Below are 15,354 nucleotides of genomic sequence, written 5' to 3' on the forward strand. Positions count from 1 at the left end.
CCCTCCCCAGGTCCAGCCTTGATCCTGGCGCCACGTTCGGCCCCGCCGCCGTCCCAGCCCCTGGCCCCCACCGTCTTTTCCGCCCCCGCCCCGCCCCACCGCCTCCGTCCCTGCCCCGCCCCTCCGCGCCCGGCTGACTGGGACCCTGTGAAGGAACCGGAACCCGGCGGGAGAGCGCCCCGGGGGCGGGGTGTAGGTCGTGCAGCACTGCGCGTGCGCGCGCGGCCTCTTGCGTCATTTAGCCGTGCCTATGTTTTCCGGCGCAGGTCGTAGGTGCAGGCATTGGTGATGACTGCGGATTCACAGGTTGTCCTTGGCAGGTTTTTATCGGCGCTTCTCTGTGGAGGAGGCGGTGCGCACGGCTTCAGCCCCGAATGCTGCACCTTCCACTGGACGGCGACGAAGGCGGTTGCCGTGCCAGCGCAGGACTGGGCGGCCTGTGTGGGAGTGTGAGCTGCGGTGCCCCGGGCAGCGCTCCAGAGGGGAAGCCGCGCGGCAGGTAGGCCTGCGGGTTAGGGTGAGGTCGTCACTTCTTCCTTTCAGGTAAGCGCGAAGGGGCTGACTTGATGGCGAGCCAGCCCGTCTTGTGTCGGAGAAGGGTTCTTCGGGCAGCTTTCCTTTCCGGGTGTTCTGAGTCGGAAGCGTTTTTCCTGGTAATCCTCACTGTGGAAACCCACCGTGAATCGGATTGCCCTTCAGTCCCACAAGTAAGCCTGGCTCGTTGGCCATGTCGGGGACGCATGTTCATTAAGTTCATTAAAATAGTTTCATTTGTCTTTGTATTAGAAGGTGGCTTCAGCTGCTGCGGGGATCATAACTGACAGTTAAACAAGCCTTAGAAGTCTGCTGTGACGTTTTGAGCCTGGCTGTTTTAATTTTTTTTTTTTATAAAATCACGGAATCCTATTTCCCTGTCTATACAATTGCGCAAAACTGTGTGTTTACTTTTGTGTTTGTGCCTCCTTAATTTCTTTCCTAGATTGTCAGTTCAATACAGGACTGCATGTTAAGTTCTGTTTCTAGAAATCCTGTGTATAGCCATATGCCCGGTTAGTACTTTTTTTTAGTAAGAGGAAATATCAGAGTCGAGAGTTTCCATTCCAGTAAGCTGCCTGTCGAAGCAGTAGTTACGCTCAATTGAGTAGGTTTTATGTTGATTGCTTGGCAAAATGAGTATGAAGGCTAGCAACCAAATTTTAAAACGTACTCAGCAACTTTAATCGTTTTGCTTACTTCTGTGTTTTCGTCTTTCTAGGCTGGAGCTACTCGGCCAGGGTTTCAGACTTTAAATGAGAATAAAGGGTGGTATTTACGAGGAAATGAGAGTGAATAAGTCATCTCTAACCTCTCCCAGCCTTTTTTTCATAAGAGAGACCATATTAAACTTACATGTAAGTTAAAATTGTAACTTATAACTAATATTATTGCCTAGAGTTGGAGATTTAGGTTCTGTAATATTTGTAAGTACAGTACTGCTTTAAAAAATTATTAGCCAAATGAGAGGTTGGAAAAAATTAAATCTAACTTATGTATTTAATTTTTCTGAGCCAGGGTCTTGCTCTGTCCCCAGGCTACAGTGTGCGATCTGGGCTCACTGCAACTTTTGCCTCCCGGGCTCAAGCTGTCCTCCCACTTCAGCCTCCGCAGTAGCTGGGACCACAGACATGCGGCCCCATGCCTGGCTAATTTTTGTATTTTTTTTAAAGTCGGGGTTTCACCATGTTACACCTGCTGGTCTCCAAATCCTGGACTCATACGATCCAACCACCTTGGCCTCCAAAGTGCGGGGATTACAGGCGTGAGCCACTGAGCCAGGCCTAAGCTAACTTAGATAGCAATGGAAACCAAGTAGTAAAGATTTCGTAAAAAAACTAAGGGGTCTAAAGTTGTTTTTCGTTTGTTTTTGTTTTGTTGATGTTTTTTTCTTTGAGACGGAGGCTTGCTCTGTCACCCAGGCTGGAGTGCAGTGGCACGATCTCTGCTCACTGCACTCTCCGCCGCCCAGGTTCAAGTGATTCTCCTGCCTCAGCTTCCCAAGTAGCTGGGATTACAGGTGCCCGCCACCACGCCTGGCTAACTTTTCTATTTTTAGTAGAGACGGGGTTTCACCATGTTGGCCAGGCTAGTCTCGAACTCCTGACCTCATGATCCACCCGCCTCGACCTCCCAAAGTGCTGGGATTACAAACGTGAGCCCCCGCGCCCGGCCGACACTCGCTTTTTCACGCGAATGCATCTCACCCGCCCTCACTCAAGGTCCGCCACAGTGGCCTTTGTTGAGGAAACTGCACACCCGCTCACACCTCAGAGCCCCTGCACTTGCTTCTCTCTCCTTTGTTCTTTTCAAAAAGCTCTTGGAAGCTTCTGCTCAAGTGTTACCTGCTCAGCAAGGCCTCCTAACTACGGTCATTAAAATAGAATCCCCCAACTCAACTCCCCAGTGCCCTTCATATGTTTTATTTTTTACCATAACATTTGCCGCTTTTCCAGAATAATGTCTTTATTTCGTTTATTATTTCGCCCTACCTCTAGCAGGAGATAACCTCATGTGGGCTGTTGTACCCCTGCTCCTAGAATATTGTACGTGCTCAGTAAATGTTGGTTGGTTGAGTAAATGATATAAGCAAGCTGCATGTTCACTGGGAGCCACAGTGAAGGCAATACTAGTTAAGTACCAAAGTAACCGTAAAGAGGGGTAGTTAGTGTCAACCAAATACGGAGGAGGAAAGGTAGGAGCAAGTTAGAATAGCAGCAGAGTGCTGACCGGGGTAGAACACAGGATGTGTGAAATATGGTATGGGAAATAAAATGTAGGCCGGGCACGGTGGCTCACGCCTGTAATCCCAGTACTTTGGGAGGCCGAGGCGGGTGGATCACAAGGTCAGGAGATGGAGACCAACCTGGCTAACACGGTGAAACCACGTCTCTAGTAAAAATATGAAAAATTGGCCGGGCGTGGTGGTGGGCACCTGTAGTCCCAGCTACTCGGGAGGCTGAGGCAGGAGAATGGCGTGAACCCAGGAGGTGGAGCTTGCAGTGAGCAGAGATGGGGCCACTGCACTCCAGCCCCTGAGAGAGAGGGAGACTCCGTCTAAAAATAATAATAATAATAATAGGTAGGTTTGGAACAAATGGCGAAGGGTCTTTGTTACTAGGTTACACAATTTGGTCTTCTTGCTACAGACAGTGATTCTAAATTCTTCAGCAGAAGACTGAGATTGGCAGAGATGAGGAGGCCTGGATTATGCTTCTGCTTCTGCTACCTCAGCTGTGTGACGAGTTACTTAACATCTCTGGACCTGGTTCCTCATTGTGGGCCCTTACCACATGTCTTTTTAACTAAGCCTTTGTTAAAATGAAATGTCAAAAATGCTGTGAAAAGTTTAATGGTGTCTATGTACTTCAGTTGGTGTAATTTTTTCAATTTTTTCTTTTCTTTTTTTTTTTTTTTTTTTTTTTGAGACGGAGTGTCACCCTGTCGCCCAAGCTGGAGTGCAGTGGTGCAATCTTGGCTCACTGCAACCTCAACCTCCCGGGTTCAAGCGATTCTCCTGCCTCAGCCTCACCAGTAGCTGGGATTACAGGCACCCGCTCTCACGGCAAATACAAAAAAATCATTTTTGTGTTTTTGTAGAGACGGAGTTTCACCATGTTGTCCAGGTGTGTTTTGTAGAGACGGGGTTTCACCATGTTGACCAGGCTGCTCTCAAAGTCCTGACCTCAGGTGATCCTCCCACCTCGGCCTCCCAAGGTGCTGGGGTTACAGGTGTGAGCCACCGTGCTCGGCCAAGTTGCTGTGATTTTTAAAGTTTGCTAACTTTGGTGATTTTGTTGCCTACTGATAATCATTTTGCAAAGCAGGTCCTAGTTTAGGTTTTCTTTATTAGAATACTAGTCCATTTTTGCCTGTTCTTTAGTTATGTGTTTTCCACATTATTTAAGAAGGTGGAACGATTTCATAATTTTCTTTTATTTGAGATGTATTTTTTCCACTTTTAACATGCTTTATGTTTAATGAAAGTTCACATTACAAATATTAGTAAAATCAATTGTGAAAATTGAATTTGTTGGCCGGGCGCCACTCCTGTAATCCCAGCACTTTGGGAGGCCGAGATGGGTGGATCATGAAGTGAGGAGTTCCAGACCAGCCTGGCCAACATAGTGAAACCCCGTCTCTACTAAAAATACAAAAAATTAGCTGGGCATGGCAGTACACGTCTGTAATCCCAGCTATGCAGGAGGCTGAGGCAGGAGAATCACTTGAACCTGGGAAGCAGAGGTTGCAGTGAGCTGAGATGGTGCCATCGCACTCCAGCCCGGGTGACAGTGCGAGACTGCGACTCAAAAAACAAAAAAGAGTTTGTTAAAATTTAGAGAGAACAAGCAGAACAAAAAAATTAGCTAGGTGTGGTGGTATGCGCCTGTGGTCCTGTCGATTTGAGTGGCTGAGGTTGGAGATCACTGCAGCCCAGGCATTTGAGACAGCAGTGAGCGATGATCACGTCACTGCACTCCAGCCTGGGAAACAGAGCGAGACACTGTCTCAAAAAAAAAAAAAAAAAAAAAAAAAACAAAACCCTTCCCCTCCCACACACAAAGAGAGTAAGCAGAAAATCATAAGGGTCTTTAAAAGTGTTTAAAATATCAGTAGGTTATTTTTGGAATTTTTAATTCTCTTAGTTGTGGAGTCCTTGAGGATAGGCCCTTTGATCGTCTTTACAACTTCAGTGCCTGGCAGATAATAGCTGCTCAGTGTTTGTTGAGCAATGGTCACAGTTGGGATTACTCCCCTGAGTCCCTCTAAGTAAATTGGGCAGGTGAACCACATGGAGCTTGTCATCTGTGGTTTGGGAACCTAGTTGAAGTGAAATTTAGAAAGTTTTACTGTTTATCTGTCTTTAATACTGGCCCTGCCTCATGGCTAATTCTTAAGAATAAAAAATATCTCTGTTGCAGGCTCTCCCGGCTGTGATTGACCTTCAGTTACAGAGAGAGGGAGCAGAGTGGGACCAGGTCTGAGAATAGTGAAGCAACTCATTCCTTTCAGGACATTCCCTCTGATGTCCTATTTTCAAACTGTAAGTCAGAATGAGATCACTTATTTTCTTGGTGGCAGAAGGCTGCTTTATAATTTGAAGGCTTGCAAATTGTATGCTGCTTGTCATCCCCCAGCCCTCCACACATACACCCTGGTACAGTTCCATGCATGAACAAACAGAACAACCAGATCACCTTATTTGGTGATGTGCCTCATTCTAGAAAAGCTTGTAAATCCAATTTGCTACCGTAAATGAGTGCCTTTTGTGGAGAAACTACCACAAAAAAACCTAAGTAATTGTTTTTAAGGAACGTAAAGAGTTTACCTTGAAGATAGAATAGTAATTGAGAATTAAATTTAAAAGGCTAAGTAAATAGTGGAAAGAAGAGAAAATGCCTGTGGGCTGGAGTTAATTGCAGAAGTCTTTTTAAGGTGTACCCTGGCTTTGAGTGGAGAGCAGGCTTTGGGTTGCAGGAGGAGGAGGGGAGGGCCTGTCTGAGGGTGTCAGGTTCCTGTGTTGGGAATGAAGAGGGCAGGAGAGGGGTGCCTGGCCAAGGGGACTCTCGAAAGCCATATGCACATGATGGACCCAGCTGGTCAGAAAAGGCCTTCTCTCTGCTTTTTGTGTTTGAAATTTCCCATAACACATAGATTAAAGGGAAAGGGGAAACTAGATTTTAAATAGCATCATGAAGCATTATGTAAAGTAAATGTGGAGAAAATCTCATATGATAGCCATAGTAAGGTTAGGAATAATTTTCAGTGGCCTTAGGATTAAATGGGTAAAATTCCATTATTATATGTATTGTTTTAATCACCTCTTCACCTTGTCAGTGGGGGAGGGATTTCCATCCCACAGTACTGACACTGGGCAGACGAGATGGACGGAAGTTTCTTAGTCTTTCGCTCAGGATAGAACAGAGAACCAGGGGCTGCGAGAGGCAGGCTGTGTGGTAACGAGAGTGGCTGTGGTTCCTGCAGAAAGACTTTAATAATTGCTTTAAGAATTCCTTGGGCTGGCAGGGCAGTGGGGCCTACTCCTCAGGCATAAGCTGGAACTGTACCTGTGCCTGGTCACTGTGATGAGAATTGTTTGGCATCAGGGGAAGGGAAACTTGCCCTGAGGCCATTAAAACCTCCCGCTTTATACCAGATGTCAAGGCAACATGTAATATTGGGTCTTAATGTTAGACCTTACACCACATGTATGTAACTTGCATTTAGTGAAAGTTAACATTAAGTGTTAGTAAATATTAGTAAATTAAGTAGTTACAAATCAGTTATTTGAAAGTCAGGTTCATAGTAGAGGTAAAATCTGGGCAGGATGCAGAGTAAACCATGTCTTTGGAGAGGCCTGGCTTCTATAGATTCTCAAGAAAATGTCATCTGTTATAGAACATATTCTGGATCCTAAGAATAGGATATTTCGCTAACTTTGCAATTTCTTCAACTAGTAAGACTTCTCTACCCTAATCCCCACTGCCTCATACTTTTCATTTGTAAAGTGTAGATTGCAGAGTGCTGGGTTCATTCCATCCATATTCATTTAACAAATACATACAAATGTCGGTCAGCTTTATGAGGCTTCCATACAACCAGATGCATGAGTTTCAGATGTAGAGTTGGGTGGGTTTTGACAAGTGCACGCAGTTGGGTCACCACCATCAAGACATGGGGTGCTCCCGTCGCTTCCAGGGCCGTCTTTGTACCCTTTTGATCCCCACTTCCTACCTCTAGTTCCTGACAACCTGTGATCTGCTCTCTGTTGTTATTATTTTGCCTTTTCTATAATTTAATATAAACAAAGCCATACAGTGTATGGTGTTTTGTTTCTGGCGTCTTTCACTTAGCAGATGTCTTGAGAACACGCCATGTTGTTGTGTGTATGGGTAATTCATTCCTTCTGTTGCAGATGGACCATGGTTTTGGGCCATTGTGAATAAAGCTGCAATGGACTTTACAAGTCTCTTTTTTTTTTTGAGATGGAGTTTTGTTCTTGTTGCCCAAGGTGGAGTGCAATGGGGCGATCTCAGCTCACTGCAACCTCCGCCTCCTGGGTTCAAGTGATTCTCCTGCCTCAGCCTCCCAAGTAGCTGGGATTACAGGCGCCCACCACCATGCCCAGCTAATTTTTTATTTTTAGTAGAGACAGGGTTTCTCCATGTTAGCCAGGCTGGTCTCGAAGTCCTGACCTCAGGTGATCTGCCCTCCTTGGCCTCCCAAAGTGCTGGGATTACAGGTGGGAGCCACCGTGGCCGGCCTGTCATACAAGTCTTTAACAAACACTGTTTTTATATTTCTACTGGATACCATGCTTGGCATCGGGTTCCAACTGAACAAAAAGTCATGGAGGTGTTAGGTGTTGGAATTCTCTCTTCCTTATTTTATAAAGTACCTGGAAGGTGAAACTGGCCTGATGCTGTGATGGTCTAAATTTGGATATTGAATTTCCTTTGCTAATAAGAAAAAACACCAAGAAGAAGGCCATTCCTGTTTGTTCCCATCCTCCCCAGGGTCTCTGGAGGAGCCTAAGGTGATCTCCGCCTTCTCTGGAAAGCAGGCCGGGAAGCACGTGGTGCACATCGCTTGCGGGAGCACTTACAGCGCGGCCATCACTGCCGAGGGGGAGCTGTACACCTGGGGCCACGGGAACTGCGGCCGGCTGGGCCACGGTATGTCTGCTCTGCATGAGTGGGAGCGTGCAGGGAGATGGCCTCTTACAGGACTTAGTAACCTCTGTCCTATCTGTTTGAAGGCTCCAGTGAAGATGAGGCCACTCCGATGCTGGTAGCTGGGCTTAAATAAGGACTGAAGGTCACCGATGTGGCGTGTGGGAGTGGGGACGCTCAAACCCTGGCTGTCACTGAGAATGGTACGTAGAGCTCTCGCCACCCTGGATAGGCCCTCAAGGACACACATGGCAGCTTCCCTGGAGGAAGAGATGAGGAGTACAGTGGGCCTCATGAGGCCGCCCACCCTGTCATCCAGTGGGTGTAGGGCTCAGTGGCATTGGGGAAGAGGCCCTGGTGGTTACTGGACTTGTTTGCCTGGGGGCTGTCAGCTGGTTAGCAGCTGCCGCCATTCCTGTGTGGGCATTTTATTTATTAAGAATGAGAGTTGAAATGGAATGATTGATACTCTGAATTGTCTCTGGTTAGTAGTATTACATTTCTTAACATTTGGCCACTCTAGATTCCCTGTGGTAAGTCTTTCTGTATTCTATAGTCTGACGTTACGGGATCTACTTGCTTTTAATTTTGGTTTTATGTTTGTGTTCCTAACCAGACAGTGGTGACCCTGGCCAGGAGCGCGGACGTGCTGAGCATCGTGCAGTCGGCTGCCCAGGCCGTGCTGCAGAGCGGCTGTCCGTGCTGCTGCCCACCACGGAGGAGCAGGCCCGGGCACTCTCTGCTCTCCTGCCCTGCGCAGGTGGGCTCGGGGAAGGAACAGGAGAGGGCATGGGTCAGGGTGCTGGGAGGGGATGGCGTTTCACTCCAATTGCCACACACTTTCTATTTCAGTTTCAGGCAATGAAGTGAACCTAAGTCCAGGTCGTCAATTCATGATTGATCTTCTGGTGGGCAGCTTGATGGCTGCTGGAGGGTTGGAGTCAGCCTTACACGCAGCCATTACTGCGGAGATCCAGGTATGGCCTTGGAGGCACACATGACCTGGTGGTGCACTGAGATCGGAAATACACACTCACACATGTGAAGAATAACAGAACACAGTAAAACACTCAACTTTTATCATATCCAAGTATTTTTTAAATTAAAATTATTTTATGTGCTTATTTATTTATTTATTTTTGAGACAGAGTCTCACTCTGTCACCCAGCCTGGAGCGCAGTGGCACCATCTCGGCTCTCCGCAAGGTCCGCCTCCTGGGTTCACGCCATTCTCCTGCCTCAGCCTCCCAAGTAGCTGGGACTACAGGCGCCCATCACCACGCCTGCTTAAGTTTTTGTATTTTTAGTAGAGACGGGATTTCACCATGTTATCCACGATGGTCTCGATCTCTTGACCTTGTGATTGGCCTGCCTCAACCTCCCAAAGTGCTGGGATTACAGGCGTGAGCCACCGCGACTGACCTTATGTGCTAATTTAAAATTTTTTTGAGTTATGATTTAATTGTGATGAAATACTGCAGGTTGTCTGTTTCAGTGAAGTTAACAGGTAACCTGTTCCTCATGTAGACCATTCCCGTCACCCGGAAAGATCCCTGTGCCCTTGGCACTTGCAGCCAGGATACTCCCCTGCCCTGAGATTAGATTCATTTTGCCTGCTCTGAGTGTTGCAGCAATATAACTGTATAGTATGCACTCTTTCCTGTTTTGCCTTGGAGAATGATTTTCAGATTCACTCCACACTGTTATGTGTATTGTGACTTCGTTTTTCTTATTGGGAAGTGTTCTATTTTATAGGTGTAGTACTGTTAATTCATTCCCCTATTGAAGGGCATTTAATTGCTTTTGGTTTTTGTTTTCTTTTTTTTTTTTTTGAGACAAGGACTTGCTCTGTCACCCAGGCTGGATGCAGTGACCTGATGTTGGCTCACTGCAGCCTTGTCCTCCTAGGCTCGAATGATCCTCCCATCTCAGCCTCCTGTGTTGCAGGGACCACAGACATGTTTCCATGCCCAGCTAGTTTTTTGATTTTTTTGTAGACACAAGGTTTCGCTGTATTGCAGAGGCTGGTCTCGAACTCCTGGGCTCAAGTGATCCCCCCACCTTGGCCTCCCAAAGTGTTGGGATTACAAGCGTGAGCCACCATGCCCAGGCTTTCTGGTTTTTGGCCGTGTAGAGCTGCCACGATTGTGCTATGTACAAGTACTTTAGTGGACATATGTTCTCCCTTTGGGTAAACACTTGGAGTGGAATTTGTTAGGTCCTGGGGTCAGTGTGTGTTCATAGTTTCCCCAAGTGGCTTTGCCATTTACATTTGAACCAGTGTGTGTGAGAATTCCAGCTTTTTCTTGTCCTTACAAAGCAGCTGGATGCTGCGTGTGTGGGGCAGATCACATTGGGTTTTGTGAGAGCCAGTAGCAGGGTTAAAGATTTTAGGGACTTCACAGAAGGAGGTTGGAAAGCATCAGCAGAGGCAGCCTGGACCTTGGATCTGTAAAAAGAAGACACTGTTTGGAACTGCACAACTGAGTTAGGGTTTCCAACAGGGCAGGTGGGGGCCTGTGGGTAGGTGTGTGCGTTAGCCACGGAGGCTGGGATAGCTTGGCATTGGGGTCAGGGCTCAGCCAGCCTGTGTGCCTTCACACCTGCTGATGAGATCACTTGTAAACAATTTCTGTTTATGAATTACAGGATACTGAGGCCAAAAAAGAAGCACAGAAGGAAAAAGAAATTGATGAACAGGAAGCAAATGCCTCAACATTTCATAGAAGCAGGACTCCATTGGATAAAGACCTTATTAATACGGGGATCTGTGAGCCTTCTGGCAAACAGTGTTTGCCTCTGGTTCAGCTCATACAACAGCTTCTTAGGTAAATCGTAGTAGCTGTACTGTATTGTATTTATTTACTTTTTTTGTTTTTTTGTTTTTTTGAGACAGTTTCACTCTTGTTGCCCAGACTGGAGTGCAATGACGCGATCTTGGCTCACTGCAACCTCCACCTCCCAGGTTCAAGTGATTCTCCTGCCTCAGCCTCTCGAGCCGCTGGGATTACAGGTGTGTGCCACCACGCCTGGCTAATTTTGTAGTTTCAGTAGAGGTGGGGTTTCTTCATGTTGGTCAGCTTGGTCTTGAACTGCTGATCTCAGGTCATCTGCCCACCTTGTCCTCCCAAAGTGTTGGGATTACAGGCCTGAGCCACCATGCCCAGCCTATTTATTTACGTAATAATTTTTTCTTTTATTTTTATTTTTTATTTTTTGAGACGGAGTCTTGCTGTATTGCCCAGACTGGACTGCAATGTCACGATCTTGGCTCACAGCACCCACCGTCTCCTGGGTTCAAGCAATTCTCCTTCCTCAGCCTCTCGATCTCCTGATCTCGTGATCCACCTGCCTCGGCCTCCCAAAGTGCTAGAATTATAGGCGTGAGCCACTGCACGCAGCCTGTGAAAAACTTCTGAGTATCATCATACCCTCCAACTTCTCCTCTCACCTATATTTAAAAGGGTCTGCTCTTTATCCTAACATCTATACTAGGTAATTTTCAGAATATTCCTTCAATCACCAAACACATTTTTGAGATTTTTGTGCTAGATTTCACTATCTTAATATGAAAACCAATCATCACCCATTAAAATACAATACAGGCCAGGCACAGTGGCTAACGCCTGTAATCCCAATACTTTCAGAGGCCAAGGCAGGTGGATCACCTGAGGTCAGGAGTTTGAGAGCATCCTGACCCAATATGGTGAAATCCCATCTCTACTAAAAATACAAAAATCAGCTGTCTCACAGAACATCTCTAGGCTTGTTCATCCTTCATACCTGCTACTTTGTATCCTTTGGCCTCTATGTCCCCAATTCCTCCCGTCCCCTACCTCTCCTGGTAGACAATGTTTTACTCTCTATCCCTGTAGGTTTATTTATTTACATTTTTACATCCCACATATAAATGAGTTTATACAATATTTGATTTTCTGTGTATGCTTTATTTCACTAAGCATGACATCCTCCAGCCTCATCCATCTTGCAGCAAACGGCAAGACCTTGTTTGTTTTCCTGGCTGAATAATATTCCATTGTGTATGTGTGCCACAGACTCTTTATCCATTTATCCATTGATGGACACTTAGATTGTTTCCATATCTTGGCTATTGTGATTAAGGCTGCAATGAACATGAGAATACAGGTATCTTTACAAAGTAATGATTTCATTTCCTTTAGCTGTATGCCCAGAAGAGGGATTGCTGAGTCATATGGTAGTTCTATTTTTAATTTCTGTAGAAATCTTCATACTCTTTTCCAGAATGGCTGTATCAATCTACATTCTCATCCATAGTATGCAAAAGTTCCGATTTCTCCGCACTCTTGCCAACATTTATCTTTTGACTTTTTGATAATGGTCATAAGGGGTGTGAGGGGGTATCTCAGTGGGTTTGATTTGCATTTCCCTAATGATCTGCAATGCGGAACACCTTTCAGATACCCACTTCCTATTTTCATGTCTTCTTTAAAGAAAGGTCTCTTCAAGTTTTTTTTTTAAACATTTTAAAAATTGGGTTGTTTTGAGTTGTATCAATTATTTATATATTTTGGATTTTTTTTGAGACAGGGTCTTGCTCTGTTATGCAGACTGGAGTACAGTGGCACAGTCACAGCTTACTTGACCTTCTGGGCTGAAACACTCTCCCATCTCAGCCTCCCAAGTAGCTGTGACTACAGACGCACACCACCATGCCTGGCTAATTTTTAAATGCTGTGTTGAGATGGTCTCACTATGTTGCCAGGCCTGGACTCAAACTCCTGGGCTCAAGTGATCCTCCCACCTCAGCTTCTGAAAGTGCTGGGATTAAGGAGTGAGCCACTGCACCTGGCTAAATGTTGGATATTTCCTCCTAATTGGCTGAGTGCAGTGGCTCACACTTGTAATCCCAGCACTTTGGGAGGCCGAGGCGCTTGGATCACTTGCGGTCAGGCGTTGGAGACAAGCCTGGCTAATATGGTGAAACCCCATAATGGAGTTTTGGTTTCTTTAACTGGGAAATGAGGATCATGACCATCCCTGCCAAGCAGGAGAGGCGATGGGCTGATGTGTATTGTGAGTCCCAAGATGGTGAAACCCCGTTTCTACTAAAAATACAAAAATTAGCCAGGCATGGTGGTGGGCATCTATAATCCCAGCTAGTTGGGAGGCTGAGGCAGGAGAATTGCTTGAACCTGGGAGGTGGAGGTTGCAGTGAGCCGAGATTGCACCATTGTACTCCAGCCTAGGCAACAGAGCAAGACTTCATCTCAAAAAAAAAAAAAAATTCACTTCAATAAATGGTGAGACCAGCTTTGCAAAGATGATAACGGTGAGAGAAGTCTAGCATGGCTGACTCCATCTTTCTTCCAGTCTCACGGGCCTGCTGTCTTTGTTCATTCCTGGGCATAGGCCAAATCAACCATGGGAGAAGTTTAGTTCATAGTCTAACGTTGCCATTTCCAGTCCTCGGTGGTCCCTTCTTTCCACTCCACGCTTAGTTATCAATTTGTTACTCTGCTTTAAAATGTATGTATTTTTTTTGTAATCCCAGCTACTCGGGAGACTGAGGCAGGAGAATCGCTTGAACCTGGGAGCTGGAGGTTGCAGTGAGCCAAGATCGCGCCATTGCACTCCAGCCTGGGCAACAGAATGAAACTCTGTCTCAAAATACTGGTTTTTTTTTACTATGTCTAATGATGTTCTATAGAAGAAAGAGATGTAGCATGTGGTCACGCTGCTGTCTTGACAGTGGAATTTTTGTTGTTGCTGTTTTCTGTTTTGAGACGGAGTCTTGCTTTTGTGGCCTAGGCTGGAGTGCGGTGGCGCCTTCTTGGCTCACTGCAACTTCCACCCGGGTTCAAGTGATTCTCCCACCTCAGTCTCCTGAGTACCTGGGATTACAGGTGCACGCCAGCACGCCCGGCTAATTTTTGAATTTTTAGTAGAGATGAGGTTTCACCATGTTGGTCAGGCTGGTCTCGAACTCCTGACCTCGTGATCCACCCGCCTCAGTCTCCCAAAGTGCTGGGATTATAGGCATGAGCCACATTTTTAGTAGAGATGGGGTATCACTGTGTTGGCCAGGCTGCTCTGGAACTCCTGACCTCAAGTGATCCTCTCACCTCGGCCTCCCAAAGTGCTAGGATTACAGATGTGAGCTACCACACCTAGCCGTATTTTGTATTTTTAGTAGAGATGGGGTTTTGCTGTGTAGGCCAGGCTGGTCTTGATCTCCTGGGTGCAAGTGATCCTCCCACATTGGCCTCTCAAAGTGCTGGGATTACAGGCGTGAGCCACCACACCTGGCCAATGGGAGGTCTCGCTTCCCTTCTCTCCAGCATTCCATAAGCAATGTGTCTGGGCAGTATGTGTTCGATTTTCTCTGTGTCTACTTTGAACTGTACAGTAGTGAAAGGAAGAGTAGACAACTTTGAAGCTGATGTGGTGTGGTCTTGGAGCTGGTGGTGCTAATTACTCTTGGTTGTTTTCATACCCTCCAGTGACTTCATCCTGCTTTTGCTGTTGTAAAATGTTGTAATTTATGCTCCTGAGAATAACTCTTCAGGTGTACTTAGGGTTCTTGTCTGCTTCCTGGTGACTGTCGAAGCTTTTCATCTTGAAGAAGGGAGATGAGCAGTGTTCCAGTGTACTGAGTTTAAAATTAAGAATGTTGCATTTTTTTAACGTGTAAAATTTATAGCCAGATGTAGGGTAGGGGTGGCCTACTTTCTCTAAAGGGCCAGATAGTAAATGTTTTAAGGTCTCAATGGACCCTATGGTCTCTGTCATAGCCATGGGACCTTGCAGCTGTAGTGCCAAAGTAGCCACAGACAATACTGCGTCAGCGGGCAGGGGACGTTCATTCTGTAAAGTTGATTTATGGACACCAAAAGATGAAGTCCTCAGAATGTTTGCAAGTCACAAAATACTGTTTTTCTTTTGATTATTTTTCAATTATTAAAAAATATAAAATACAGTGGCCGGGCGTGGTGGCTCACACCTGTAATCCCAGCACTTTTAGAGGCCAAGGCAGGCGGATCACCTGAGGTCAGGAGTTCGAGACCAGCCTGGCCAACATGCTGAAACCCCATCTCCACTCAAAACAAAAAATTAGCCGGCCATGGTGATGCACGCCTGTAATCCCAGCTCCTCGGAGGCTGAGGCACGAGAATCACTTGAACCTGGGAGAATCGCTTGAACCTGGAAGGCACAGGTTGTGGTGAGCCAAGACTGTCTCAAAAGAACAACAAAAGTAAAATACTTTCTCTGCTTTCAGACCATACACAAAGAGGCTGTGGGCTGGGTTTGGCCCCTGGGCTGTGGTTTGTGACCACACACACACACACACACACACACACACGTAGGGCAGAGTGTGGCATTTAGAGCCAGCACCTGTGTTCTCACCTGAGCTATGTTTCTGGCTGGGTTCTACTCTGTATTCTGTGATCCGAGGTGTCTACCTTGGTAAACTGGAGACAACAAAGCCTGCCTCCTTCAAGGTTGTTTGTAAAGATTTAAAAGGGTAATGTATTGTTGTTAGGCCAGAGGCTTTGCATAGTACATGTTGGGTTATTTTCACTTTTTTTTTTTTTTTTTTTTTTTTTTTGAGATAGAGTCTTGCTTTGTTGTATAGGCTGGAGTCCAGTGGCAAGATGCCAGCTCACTGC

The 15,354-nt window shown here is 46.2% G+C and overlaps 1 protein-coding gene across 2 annotated transcripts in view; it reads left to right on the plus strand.

Annotated features, from left to right (window-relative positions):
* The first annotated feature begins 362 nt into the window (after positions 1-362).
* LOC129014685 (E3 ubiquitin-protein ligase HERC2-like) overlaps positions 363-15,354 on the plus strand; it is a 29,685-nt gene continuing 14,693 nt past the window's right edge. The window contains exons 1-9 of one of the 2 annotated variants that reach the window (XM_063653184.1): positions 363-499; positions 1,256-1,391; positions 4,956-5,077; positions 7,551-7,709; positions 7,793-7,909; positions 8,323-8,466; positions 8,559-8,683; positions 10,355-10,533; positions 10,621-10,718. In XM_063653184.1, the coding sequence (XP_063509254.1) occupies positions 8,600-8,683; positions 10,355-10,533; positions 10,621-10,718 (361 nt within the window). In that variant the 5' untranslated portion in view covers positions 363-499; positions 1,256-1,391; positions 4,956-5,077; ... (2 more) ...; positions 8,323-8,466; positions 8,559-8,599. The remainder of the gene's footprint in view (positions 500-1,255; positions 1,392-4,955; positions 5,078-7,550; positions 7,710-7,792; positions 7,910-8,322; positions 8,467-8,558; positions 8,684-10,354; positions 10,534-10,620; positions 10,719-15,354) is intronic. The other variant, XM_063653185.1, reaches the window with a different exon arrangement.

Source organism: Pongo pygmaeus, chromosome 16 (assembly GCF_028885625.2).
Source record: "Pongo pygmaeus isolate AG05252 chromosome 16, NHGRI_mPonPyg2-v2.0_pri, whole genome shotgun sequence".
Taxonomy (NCBI): Eukaryota; Metazoa; Chordata; class Mammalia; order Primates; family Hominidae; genus Pongo; species Pongo pygmaeus.